Here is a 14,447-nt window from a genome sequence, read left to right on the forward strand (position 1 = left end):
GGCATGCAGCCTTGGGGCCACATACTGTCGCAGGTATCAGGCGGTCACAGCCAGGCAGCAGCCCCACACTGCCAGACTGCTGCAGTGGTTGGAGGGTACAGGGAACTCTCAGGGCTACTTCAGCAATCCATCTGGCACAAGGGGTAGTGTCCCCAGATACCAATTGACCAGGCCCCAGAAGCTCCTGTCTATTTGTGTCTTCCAAGTTAACCTGAGCCTTAAGGTCCACCCAGCAATTAATAGCCCATACTATATGGGGCCAATAGGTGAAAGACACAAATACATTTCTTGGGACAAGAAGAACAAAAACCAGGGTGGGAGTGTCATGTGGGGCAAAGGGTCAAAATATGAAAATAAGTGCTCCAGAGGGGGATACCAAGCAGAGCCCCTCAGGCTGCACCCACTGGTTCTCAAAGGCATCCAAGAAACAGGTGGATGTCACGCATTGGTGCTCTGCCCGGGAATATGCACAGACCAGTGAGACGAATGTAGCTGTGCAGTCCCCAGGCACCTTCCTGGCCAGAGCCTCCTTCCTGGTCGTGTACAGGGCCCACTTGGCCAGGGCCAGGACAAGGTTGACCAGGAGGTCCCGGGATCTGGTGGGGCTGCACAAAAATAAAAAGGTGGGGTGAAGTTCATCCAGAACCTCAGGAGAAGGTACTGGAGGTGGAGGTGGAGGGACAGCAGCCTGGTGCACTTGAGGGTCATGTGCGCCATGGTCTCCCTCTTCCCACCAAAGGGGCAGGAGACAAGGGTGTCTGTAAAGCTCACCACATACACACCCATGGCAATGGCTCCATGGAGGAGCCACCAACTGAGGTCCCCAGTGGCTCGTGGGATGAGGGTGGAGTACAGGCTCAGCCAGTGGAGTACCCCAGCCATGCTCCCACTAAGCAGATCCTGCCACTTGGTGGCAGCATGGTGGATCATGCAGTGTATGAGCGTGTAGAGATGGTGGTGATGGATGGTGGAAAAGGGGACTGGTTTGGTGTCCCCCCAGAAGCTCCTTAGAGCAAGCTGCCCTGAGCTACTTGCCAGGGCAGCTTTTTAAACTGCTGGGGCCAGCACGGGGCAGGTTTTTATATTGCTGGGGCCAGCACAGACGTTAGCTCTCCCTAGCTACAGATCTGGGAGGAGCCGGGCAGGGTTATTATGCCCCAAGTGGCACAATTTGCCCCACACCAAAGTGCATGTCCGGGCACATGTGCTGAGGCAAAAAGCCCTGGTCCAAATTTGTGCTGCTGAAAGCACATGTGCCTGCATATGTGGATGCATCCTGAGTGTTTAATTTGGGCCATTTTTGAATTCGTAAATAAATTATTGCACAGGCATCAGGGCGAGATCCTGCAGCCCCTGGGTAACATTCATGAGACAGTAGTGTGGCGCTAGATTGGACTCTAAGATAAATGCATTACCTAGACTCTATAGAAGGCTAGAAATATGCACAGAATGTAAAGCAATGCTGCTTTAAAAAAAAAAAATGTTATGGCCAGAAATTTGATTTCCTCTGTAATATTTCAGTAGCTTGTTTATGGGAAGAAGATCCAACAGATGATGACCCAGAAACTTGAAAGAATTCTTTGTCTGGTTGAATTTTTTGGCAGGCATACCAGTACGCTTACAGTACTTCTAAATACCATGTGAGCTCTTCCATCAAAGAAATAATACAAACTGGAGGTATGTGTTAAGCATAAAAAAGGCTGATAGAAATAGCTCCACATTCCTTTTTATTTATTAATGCCACAGACGAGCTGGTTTTCTCATGAGAAAGGTGCTCATGAATTTTCATTCAAAATAATAAATTGATGTCCACACTTTAAGAAATATGTTTAGGGTTCAAGGGATTAGACATGCAACTCCGCATATCTGATTCCCTGTTTACCAAATTAAAATATACGCCTTAATGTCATTACAATTATTATGTAGCTAATATGATTTTAGTCCTTTAACCAGAAAAGCATGTTGAAGGAAGTTGGAGTTGTCTACTCTTTAATATATCTTCTAGCATTCCTCTTGGCAATCTTTGGGTACCCTGTTTTGACCAACATTTTTTAAAATCAGTCAGTAGACTTGGATTATCTACCAAAATCAGGTAACAACTGTAGCTCCTGCACCTACCACAGATGCAATATTTCAGAAACCAAGCTTCTCTTGATTCTGCCTGTGGCAATGTGAAAAATTACCTAGTAAGCACAGAAAAAATTGATTCTGAACATAAAAGGAACATTCAGCCTAACAGAAATACTGAGAGTTATATTTTAATCTTACTGTATCTCTGAACCTACATTTGCCCTACTTTGTTAACTTTATTTATTCCTACTACCTTCCAGATTTTAATAACTACTTGGTATATTTGTTAAAAAACAAGATGATACCTTTTAAAGTATCAGCTTGAATGCTCTTTTTAACAATTGGGAGTCATTTCAAAATAGTTAACATATTGCTGACCAAACTTTATTTTCATGAGGGTGACCCTGAGGAACAACATTTAAACTTTGGTACACATCTGGATTTAGAAATCCCATTGTGTGACAAGCAGAAGTTTCCAGCATTTTGGCTTAGCCTATTATAGTAAAAAACTCCCCCACTTCCAGGTTTAGTTTTTGAAACATCCACCTTTTTCCTGTGTTGCAGAATGTATATAGAGTGTTTGGATCCAGGTTTGAATTCAAATCATGTCCATCCCTTTTGCAAGATTTTTAACTTGTATAAACTGATGGAACACATGAAAGTCAGTAGAGCTACAACTGACTATCAGGGCCTTTGCCTTATGAAACGTATTTCTTTAATATGCAGTGTTCTACCCATCTGTTTGTATGACCTCAGTTAATTTTGAGACATAATGGCAAAACAATAGACTATCAATGATGCAGATAGAGTGATAGAAAGATCAGATAATTCTCTGAAGTATGGGCAAGGACTACCCAGTGTTTCATTGAATTGTGAGCACAACAAACCCCACTGAAGAAAAGTCTAGTGTTTAGTTTGAAAATGAAAACCCAGTTGAACTCCTCCTGATGAATGGAAAGTGCCTTCAGCTCCTAATGAGGCTATTATTCTTCAGTCATAACTATTTGGCCCTTTATGTCTTCTTTAATATGGTAGAGCTGCTTATACATTTAGAACCTGAATGATTTTAAACAAGTGAGCAAATCATAAATTTGTTGAGTAAGTGTATGCTAAATGTAGTAGATTAATCTAGAAAGTTACTACAGAAGCACAGATCAACAGTTCTGAATCCACTGTTCTGTCCTTTCACTAGAAAAAAAGTGTTTCTCATTGCATTAATTAAATCTACAAGCTTTGGATGACTCTGGACATGGTACTTTATTTAATGGTAATTAAAGCTACAGTAGTATATAGAAACAATCTCATTATTATCTTGTCTCTATTGAAGCATTGCTCAGATTTGGTTAGATTAATGATAAAGATGTAGAAAACAAAATAAAGTTTCTAAAGCCTTAAAAAAATTGCCTAAGTAAACAATCACTAAAATCATGGATATATATTCACTCAATTTATAATGATGGCTGTTTATTCATAGCTATTGATAAGGTTTTTGTTAGTTTATAGTTTGACAAGTCTTGGGGATTTCATTTAAAAGGTATCGTTTTGGCTATTTTGCAGTTTTTCAGTATGTACTTTCTTTCTTGTATCACAGTATTTTAGAAGATTCTGTGCTTTGCTTATTCACTAGGCTTTCAATAGAGAATCACATTAATCCTTTTAAGCTTCTTATTCTAATGATTTATTTTGTTGAAAACAGTAGTGATCCTCCTTTGAATTTTAATGATTGCTGGCTATTCAAGGATTCATTGTTTTGACTTCCTGTCCTTACCTTTGTTTCTTACATGTCTGTAGGGAACACCTGTCTAATACTGTATCTGGCCTTAGTTCTCACTGGCTTACCATATTCACTCAAGCCTATCTTAAAGCGTTAAGTTGAAATGCTAGCTACTCATCCATGAAAATAAATGTAGGATATATATTTACAGAGATAGGCAGATAGACAGCAAAGGGATGGCTATATGGATTGAGTCATTTTTCTGTGAAAGTAATATTTTTTGTGTAAATTATTGTCCGTGATGATCATTGTAGAAAAGTTTGTTAAATTTAATGTTAGCACTTTAAAGAAACAATTAGACAGCATTATCTACCTTTTTTTATTTCTGCATTTTTAAATTAAATATAGCATGCCAACCAACAGTTGTCAGAATTTAGTGTCAGTCACTGAATTTAGGTCATGGCACTGGCTTAAATTAGATTTCAATTTTCATTTTTATCCACTCTGTATAAATACAATGTGTCTCTTTAGAAATATAACTAGGAACATCATGAGTTTTCAAGAATATATTATTCTAATACAAGATTTTAACAACTACACCGTATTTATGCATAATACATTTTGTTCCTTATCTACAGCCTTTTGGACTTTGATTCAGAATATCAGGAGCTCTGGGATTGGCTGATTGACATGGAATCCATAGTGATGGACAGCCATGACCTGATGATGTCAGAGGAGCAGCAGCAGCATCTTTACAAGGTTAGAGCTACCGTTACTGCCTTTACCTAGCTATAGAAGATCTGATTAGCTTGACAAGTCTTTCTCTCACAGGATATCGCTATGTTCATTGTATGTATCATGGTGTCTATTAGAATTCCCTTCCCTGTCCCCAACCTCATTTCCATCCCCTGTGCGCTGACAGGCTGCACCGACATCATAATTGCAAGAAAGTTCCCTTTATCACATTCTATTTTGTGTAATTCTATAGAAGGACAAAGATTTGTCTTCAAGATGAATGGAAATAAATGAAACTGCATTAATAAACAGACTGAAACAAAATGAAGAAAAAATGAAATGGTAGCATTTAACAAAATGTGTTTTGATTGGAGCTTTCAGCTATATTTTTATCCACCTTTCAGACCTTTCAAGGGAACAGAGGAATTTGCCTTGATTTTGGTTAAGTGCTGCTGGAATACAGGACTCTTCCAATTTAATTTTTATTAGTTATACAAAAGGCAGACGTTGCCATGTTAAGTCAATATACTTGCTTGTGATTTAAGCAAAATGTCGTTGACCTCACGTATTGATTTCTGGCCCGTCATATAATAAATATGCACTGCTTCTCTTATTTTCCATTGCAGCCTTAGTCCAGAACTCTTTATCACTTCTTTTATATAATAAAAGAAGAAGTTCTCCAAAATGTTGGGGTTTATGTTAAAACTGCTAAAGACTTTCCTGTGTGTCTAAGGAACTGTAGTCTTACAAGTGAGGGCGTTGGGGGAGGAAAGGAGGAGCTTTCCATAGAAATATCAGGCTGCAGTAAATCTTCCTCATTTAGGCAATTTTTATTGGAGTAATTCTGACAGTTGTCATCCTTGAATTGCTTTGAGCATATGGCATATTTCAAAGAGCAGATTGTGAATCATAAAAAATAAAATTAATAACTAACCACAGAATCAGCAACAGTATAATGACAAGAAACAACTACCCTCTAGGTTTTTTTTATTTCTTATAGAATAAATGGTACATTCAAGGTCAAATAGAAGTTGTTTTCTTTCTTCTTTGTTACATGATTTGATAATTTGTTAAATATAATTCCTATTTTTTCTTAATTGAACTTTTCCAATTTATTGATACTGCTTGTGCATTTTATTCTATATAAATCTGATTCTTTCATTTAAAATAAGCAGAAGCTTAAAATGCCAAATAGGATAAAATACCTTCACATCAAGAGAATTTGGTTTCAGATCTAATTTATTGTGGATTACAGCTGAGTTCAGTTTAGTGTCCTGAGTTTCATTCATTCATTTGTTAACATTTAATAAAAAGAAAAGAAAAATACCACCCATATATCTAAACATATAATTTTGCACACCTGATACTCTTGAGTCTGTTTAGGGAAGGGATTAAGGTAAACAATGCATGCCAAGTCAGAATGAAGATACTTTGTTGATGTATATCTGTGCAGTGGAAATTTCAAAACGCTTGTAATATGACTTTATATGATATTTTTTTCATTTGTACATTCAAAAACTCAAAACATGCAACAAATTTATTTTTCCCCCTAAAACTACTAACATAATCAGCATAAATATTAAGGTATTTGGCCTTGTTATTCAGTTTACCATTTGAAAAATGTTTGTTACCTGGATATATTCTGAATGCAGCTACTGAGGTTTAATATAAGAGGTAATGAGAAGATAGGACTTTCGGGGAAGTACAGAAGAGGGCAGTAATTTACGCATAGGTTTGCATTACAATCTGGTAGCAAAATGACCAGTGGAATTTTAGGTTTATAATTCTTTTGCCACAAAACATGACAAGTTAGTCCCATGACTTGACTGAGTCTTGGGTTATGCTAGCTTCTGTTGGCCCAATGATTCTAAGACTGGCAATTCCTAAAAGTGGGCTCCTGAGTATGGAGCCCCAGTCAGGAATTAAAGATTATAGACTGACTGCTTTCTCTCCTAAAGTAAAGTGGACATTTTCTGTTTCCACAGGTTGCAGTTTAGGCAGGAAGAACATTAATTAAGCTTTCTGTATTATTGATGTGCAGCTGCATCTAGAATATTAGATTCCTTGTTGAACATCTCCATAACAGACATATTGCAAGACTGGAGGGACTTCAGAAAAGAGAAGCAAAATAATTGTGGTAAAAGAATTAACTATAAGGAAAGATTTAAAAAAACAAAATATAGTTTTTAGCATGACCAAGGGATGAACATGGTGCATCTACACATGCACTTTAATGTGCATTAACCTATTTTAATGTGCATTAAAGCATCACAAAACTGTGCACTTTTGCTAATGCACATTAAAATAAGCTAATGCGCCTTTTTCTAATACCTCACAATGGAGGTACTAAATTTAATATGCATTAGCAAAAGCACATTAATGAACATGTGGGTGCTACTTTCAAATACATGTTGGTAGTACACTGAAGGAGCTTATTGACTTGGGGAACTAACAGAAGACATAAGTATAAGAACAAGAAAAACAGGAGGGCCACATCCAGATGAGTGCAGACATTTGGTTCCTCTGGGACAAGCTGCTTGTCCTTGGGGAACCCCCATGCCACATGTGGTTTGGCATGTGGCAGGTTACTCCAGGGGCTTTAGGGGAGGCACAGCAGCTTTACCTGGGGTTCTGGGGACCTCCTAGGGCTGCAGCAGTGACCATCCTGCCCGGCGGAGCCTGGCTGGCAGCTGCAGCATGACTCCAGGTGGCCCAGCTCCACTTTTCAGCAGTGCATACAGCCCATGCATGTGTTTTTCCAGTTTTATTTAGGGATCAAAAAACCCGTGGGGGAAAAAAAAACAGAGTGGTGTATGCAGGGGCAGCATGCCCTTGCAGCATGGAGAACACCTGACTGTACAGTATGTAGTACTACAGACATGTTTGCAGCGCCACATACTGCATGGTTGCACTCAACCAGATGCACCCAAGGAGTTCAGGATGAATATTGAGAAAAGTATTTTAGAATGGAGATCTATTACATTTTAGGACAGTATCCCCAAGGAAGTACTGTAATCTCCATCATCTCATGTGTTTAAAACGAGACTGAGCAGAACATTTTAAACTATTCTTGAAAGAGCAACACTGCACTGACATATTTTAATCTCTAGTTTCTATGATTTTAGTAATCAGAATCCTTAATGTTCTTACAAGTTGGCAGTATTGATATTTCTAAAAATATAACCTAAATGAACTGTCCTATAAACCATAATAAATATTTTCAATAGCAACTGACATCTTACTTATTTGAGGGAACTTTTAGGCTAGGGACAGAATTTACACATAAACTGGTTGAAGTGATCAGAAACTGGTTTAAACCTGTAACAGAACAGAAGTTCAGTGCACATAAACCACTTTCAAAATGACCAAAACTGGTTTAAGATAAACCTGGTTAGATGTAGTATCAGACTTAACTGATTTAGGTCAAACTGGTTTATGGAACTTCTGTCTCAGATCCCTTCCTGGTTCAAGTTAACTCTCAGTTCCCTAGCATCCCAGGATGTTTTGCAGGCCTGGGCTATACTGCCTGCTCCAGTGAAGCAAGTGCTGCCTCACACCTCGGTTCCTTAGCCTGCCTTCTGCCTGTATCTATCAGCTCATAGGCACAGGAGGCAGGGGAACAGACCCCCAGACCACCCTAGCTAGGGTCTACACAGCACATGGCAAGAGGGAAAGCCCCTGTGGTAGGGGCTTTTCAGACTGTGAAAGCCCTCTCCCCTTCCCTTCTCCCCTGCCCCTTCCCAGCTGCTGATTGCTTCAGCAGCTGCCACTGGAGGAAAAAGGAGTCCTCTGGGTCACCTGCCTGCCCATGCAGCCCAGCATGGGGGCACTGGGGAACCCCCACTTTGCGGGGCTTCTACCCTCCCCAGCCCAAGGTCCCCCACCCCGGGAAGCCCCAGGAAGCTGAGAGGAATTCTTCCCCTCCTGAACACCTACTTGTCTGGGTCAGTGCAAGCCTCCCTCTGCCTTTTCCAGTTGAAAACTGAATATCGGTTAGTTAATTCTTGGTTCAACCTATGCAGCCTAGAGGAAGTTGCCTAGATTGAATCAATTCAGCCTCAGGCTTTATGGCTATATGTATTTAGCCATAGAGTCCTTAGTGGTCTTCTAGCAATCAGAATCATACAAAATGAGGGTGGGAAGGGACCTCAGGAGGTTGTCAACATCCTGCTCAAGGCAGGACCATCCCCTATTAGATCTTCCTAGCCAAAGTTTGTTTAGCCGGGTCTTAAGGAAATATAGGCTGCATGAATGGACTATAAGGATAGAAAATGGCTGGAGCATCAGGCTCAGAGAGTAGCAATCAATGACTCAATGTCACCTTGGCAGCCAGTATCAACTGCGGTGCTCCATGGGTCAGTCCTGGAGCTGGTTTTGTTCAATGTCTTCATCAACAGCCTGGAAGATGGCATAGAGAGCACCCTCAGCAAGTTTCCAGATGACACCAAACTGGAACAGTAGATACCTTGGAGAGTAGGGCTAGGATTTAGAGTGCCCTAGACAAATTGGAGGATTGACTCAAAAGGAATTTCATGAGGTTCAACAAGGACAGGTGCAAAGTCCTGCACTTAGGATGGAAAAATCCTATGCACCAGTACAGGCTGGGGGCTGACCAGGTGGACAGAAGCTCTGAAGAAAAGGACCTGGGGGGTTACAGTAGACAACAAGCTGAATATGAGCCAGCAGTGTGCACTTATTGCAAAGAAAAATAATGGCATACTGGGCTGCATTGGTAGGTGTGTTGCCAGTAGGCCAAGGGAAGTGATTATTGTGCAGCACTTGGGAGGCTACATCTGGAGTACTGTGTTTGGTTTTGGGTCCCCACTATAAAGGATGTGGTCAAATTGAAGAGAGTCCAGTGGAGGGCGACAAAAATGAGGGGGCTGGGGGACCTAACTTATGAGGAAAGAATGAATGAACTGGGCTTATTTAGTCTAGAGAAAAGGGGACTTAATAGGGGACTTCAACTACCTGAAATGGGGGTTCTAAGGAAGATGGAGCTAGACTGTTCTCAGTGGTAGCAGATGACAGAACGAGGAGCAGCAGTCTCAAGTTGCAGCAAGGGAAGTTTAGGTTATATATTAGGACAAATTGTCTCACTAGGAGAGTAGTAAAACACTGGAACAGGTTACCCAGAGAGGTGGTGTAATCTCCAGCCTTGGAGGTGTTCAAAACCTGGCTAGACAAAGCTTTGGCTGGAATGATCTATTTGGGAATGATCCTGCTCTGAGAAAGGAATTGTACTAGATGACCTTCTGCGGTCCCTTCCAACTCTAAATTTCTATGATTCTAAGTCATGTCCCTCAGCTCCCTTACCATTTTTTTTGCCCTCCACTGGCCCCTCTCCAATTTGTCTACATCCTTTTTGCTGCTGGGGGGGTGGGCGGACAAAACTGAACACAGTACTCCAGATGTGGCCTCACCAGTGCTGAATAGAGGGGAACAATCAGTTCCTTTGACCTGCTGGCAACACACCTACCAATGTAGCTCAGTATGCCATTAGCTTTCTTTGCAACAAGGGCACACTGCTGGCTCATATTCAGCTTATTGTCCACTGTAACCTGCAGCTCTTTTTCTGCAGAGCTGTTGCCCAGCCAGTCAGCCCACAGCCTGTACTGGTTTATGGGATCGTTCCATCCTAAGTGCAGGACTTTGCACTTGTCCTTGTTGAATCCCACAGCATATCTACTCCCTCCAGCATGGTGTCATCTGCAAACTTGCTGAGGGTGCACTCCATGCCATCTTCTAGTTTGTGGATGAACAACACCAGCCCCAGGATTGACCCCCAGGGCATCCCACTTGATACTGGCTGCCAGCTAGACATCAAGCCATTGATTACTATCCTCTGAGCCTGATGTTCCAACCAGTTTTCTATCCACCTTACAGTCCATTCATCCAGCCCATACTTCATTAGTTTGCCTGGGAGAATGTTATGGGAGACCGTATCAAAAGCCTTGCTAAAATCAAGGTATATCACATCCACCAGTCTCCCCTCATCCAGAGAGTCAGTCACCTCATCATAGAAGACAATCAGGTTGGTGTGGCATGGTTTGCCCTTAATGAATCTATGCTGACTGTTTCTAATCACCTTCTTTTCCACGTGCTTAGAAATGGATTCCTTGAGGATCTGCTCCATGATTTTTCTGGGGACTGAGATGAAGCTGACTGGTCTGTAGTTCCCTGGATCTTCCTTCTTCCCTTTCTTAAATATGGGCACTATGTTTGCCCTTTTCCAATCATCCAGGACCTCTCCTGATCACTATGAGTTTTCCAAGATGGTGGCCAATGGCTCTGCAGTCTCATCAGCCAGCTCCCTCAGCACCCTCATGTGCATCCCATCCAGCCCCATGGACTTGTATATGTCCAGCTTTTCTAAATAGTCACTAACCTGTTCAAAACAACGTAGTGCTAGTACTGTCCATATTTCACACTAAATGTAGGAAGCAGGGCAGAGTGGCACTGGGGGGACACTTTTACACGTGCTCTGGAGGTGTGGGGGTGATACTTTAATTAGAGCAGCTCTGAGAGCCACTCTAATTAAAACGCCACTTCGTCTCATGTATCAGCGACCCCATGCTTCAAAATGGCAGCAGGGGTGCTTGAACTAAAGCTTGGTCAATGACCTTTAGTTCAAGCTCCCTGCCACCATTTTGAAGCATAGGAAGGCTGATACATGAGACACACGAAGCTGCTGGATTGTGGTAGTTACCATACTCCAGCAGACTCAATTAATCGAGTCTGCTCCAACGCATTGTAATTACAGTGTGGTAGAGCAGCCTCTGTGCTTGTGTACATGCCCCCTTAGAGACTAACTCATTTAGATAGGCATAAGCTTTTATAGCTGACACCCTTCTGTATCAGATAGCATCTGAAAGATGGCTATCTTGTACAAAAGCTTATGTCTTTCTAAACAAGTTAGTCTCAGGTGCCACCCTGCCCTGTCTACTTTCTGACTTCAGACTAATGTGGCTAACTACCTCTCTCTAAACATAGAAGTCATTCTACCCTGAATGGACCCTGAAAAGATAAATTCCCACAACTAAATCATTAAAATTGTTGAATGATGAAATGTTATGAAAATTCAGGCTTTCCTTGAGTTATTCTTTATCAGTTGCACCTTCATATATGAACCTGTTAATTGCACTTTCTGCTTTTTGGTGGATTTTCCTAAACCCACAGATCCCTCTTCTCAGTTATTGAGCTGACAAGTAATTGCACCTCTGAGCCAGCTCAGCAAGCCTTCTCTGCCAGTGCACCTGCTGTGGTATCACTATTACCAACAATAATCAGTGCCCCTAAGGAGGCTATGAATGGGAAGCAGCTATGATAAAACAGGTAAATCTTGAGGGAAACGCATACATTAAAGGAGCATAACATAATATATAAATACTAAAATTGCATATGGGAAAATCAAATATATTTTCACAGTTAGACTATTTTCCCAGTACTGTACTTGCAGATTTAATATAGATTTAAGCCAACTCTTTCTGCTTAATTTTGTTTTGTAATGTGCTAGAAGCATCTTAGTTTTTATTAGGAACCCTATTGTCCCTTCTTTAAATATAATGTATTCTTTCTATCAATATAAAAGGAAGATATAACATATCTGGTATTAGCAAAACTCCAAATATGTACACTGGATTTAAGACAACTTGGCAATATTGTTGACTCTCTTTCATTTTATTTTCCTTTATTTGAGCAGAAATTTAAAGAAAATTGTCCATTCTCCTGCAGTGCCCCTTGCCCCTAAAATTGGTACGATTTAATTGAAAAATGAATCAAAGTGATTTTGAAATGAAACTAATGTTATTCACAAACATCATTTACAAACATTATACTCATCTGACAATCTGTTAATCCAGTAGTGTTTTAACTGTTGATAATACAGTAATTAAAAACTACTTGTAAAGCATATCTATATTTTTGTTATCTGTTTGATTTCTGCAGATCATTTCTGAGCTCAGTTTAATGGAAAAGGAAAGCTTTTTACCTCATCTTAATCTGTAGCATGTGGACCTGAACCCATAAGTCCCTCTGTGTATAGAACTCATATTGACCTCAGCAGGATTCCAATGCACAACGATTGCAGGATCAGACCTAAAGAGTTTAAACTCCGCTAATTAGTCCTTCAGTGGGAACTTGAGTAAATCTCTACCTTGAATGTTTGAAATGAAGCAAATCAGTATTTATTGGAGCTGTGGAGATTAGAAATGAATGTACCAGACATAGAAAGTTAATGATAATTCCTTCCATTTTCCCCAGAAGATTAATTGTAAAATTTAATTGTGTGTTAGATTAAAATCCCATTTAAATAAGTAAGATATGATTGTTAAAATTGTTAGTATGTTGAGAATAAAATTAACTAAACATTTTTTATAACATCAGAACGAAAACACTAGGATCTCCTTTTTTTATTTGGATGCTTGATTACAAAAACAGCGCTTGAAATACATACTGCATACACTGTGCCTCGAACTATTAAGTCTTCAGCAAAGATGTGCTTGATAGCAAGTAGGAAAAATTAGCATAGCGGTTGAAAAGATTTGGCAGAAAATTTGTCCATGTGGCTTTTGAGCAGGTTAAATACTGAACTATCTTATCAAAAGAAGGCAGTTCACCCTATTAAATAACATTAAAATGCACATCAAGAGCTTGGAATACCAAAAAAAAAAAGTTGGAAAAACCTCCCAGCAGTTTTTTGTTTCCCTACTGGAAGCTACTGTTCTTCTGAAGGTGCAGTTCATTTTCTCCTCTGGGTGTGCTGCTGTTCCATTGTGCCTTTCTATCTGGCACTGTGTGCTGTGGCCCTGAGTGGATCAAACAAACCGTGGTGAAAGTTTCCCTCATTTGCATCACTTCTAGACAGCCCTGTCGTACTCTTTGCTGACAGGAAATCACTGTCTTTGTCACCTTTTTTCAGTGATCTCCTTTTGGCAGAGATTGGCCATGTGACCAGGATTAATCACAACAACAGTTCTGGCTCAGAACTCAATGACATGTTTTCCTCGGCACTTCAATAATGGCGTAGAGGAGTCAGTAGGAAATGACTACATTAATTTCAGAGTGAAAAGATAATTAACACTTAAGGACTAATGCTATAACCTATGGAGCTATTATTCAAATGAAAACTAATTTATTGAAAACTTGCGGGGGGAAGGAAAAACAACTCTCTTCTTAATGCAACTGTTAAAATCTTAGACTGCTCCTGGGCTGGAGAGGAAGAGCAAACTATATTTGAAGCGGTAACATAAATAAAGTAAGACTTAAAACATTTGAAACTGGAGGCTGAAGTATGTAAAGTGCTTACTTAGATGATATGAATAGGATACTGGCAAACAAAAGCAGCAGTGTGCTCCTAGAACGCTGTGCTTAAAGGAGTTTCCTTGGCAACAGAAATGCAGTTCCAAAAGTAGACAGAACTTTCCTCAGAAAACATACTATTAATAACAACCTTCCGGAACAACTTGGAACAATTTGACTACTTGGCAGTAATAATGCCAAGTGTTCTGCAAATTAATCTAACACATAACAATTATATGTTTCTCTTGCCCATAATTCTCCTGAACCAGGGGACGGAGTTCTGCTCCGTTTAAGGATATAAATGTGCAAAACCGTTCCAAATGCCACTGAAGAGAAAGAAAGCTGAAATCCCAGTAGTCTAGAAGGATCTATTAATGAGTTTTGGTATCATTTTAACTCATAAACTGATTACTTTAATTGGATTACTTTATTCCACTTTAAATAATCACTGCATACCTACTGAAGCCACATTTTAGTTCATTCCTTATTGCAACCACACTTGTACTGTAAAGAAAATGTACTACAGGATTAACTGTCTGAAAAGTGAAGTATTTGGACCGTATCCTTTGGAAACTGGCTATAAACTAAGAATTGTTCTCAGTTCTGCAGGGTCCTGAGTTCTGTCTTT

At 40.2% G+C, this 14,447-nt stretch overlaps 1 protein-coding gene across 4 annotated transcripts in view; it reads left to right on the forward strand.

Annotated features, from left to right (window-relative positions):
* The window catches only part of AKAP6 (A-kinase anchoring protein 6), a 351,442-nt gene that overhangs the window by 222,172 nt on the left and 114,823 nt on the right, over positions 1–14,447 (forward strand). For all 4 annotated transcript variants that reach the window (XM_090033572.1, XM_090033569.1, XM_090033570.1 and 1 more), the window contains exon 9: positions 4,423–4,543. In XM_090033572.1, coding sequence (XP_089889698.1) covers positions 4,423–4,543 — 121 coding nt within the window. The remainder of the gene's footprint in view (positions 1–4,422; positions 4,544–14,447) is intronic.

This window comes from Crocodylus siamensis, chromosome 2 (genome assembly GCF_052110815.1).
Source record: "Crocodylus siamensis isolate JL-2025a chromosome 2, ASM5211081v1, whole genome shotgun sequence".
NCBI lineage: Eukaryota > Metazoa > Chordata > Crocodylia > Crocodylidae > Crocodylus > Crocodylus siamensis.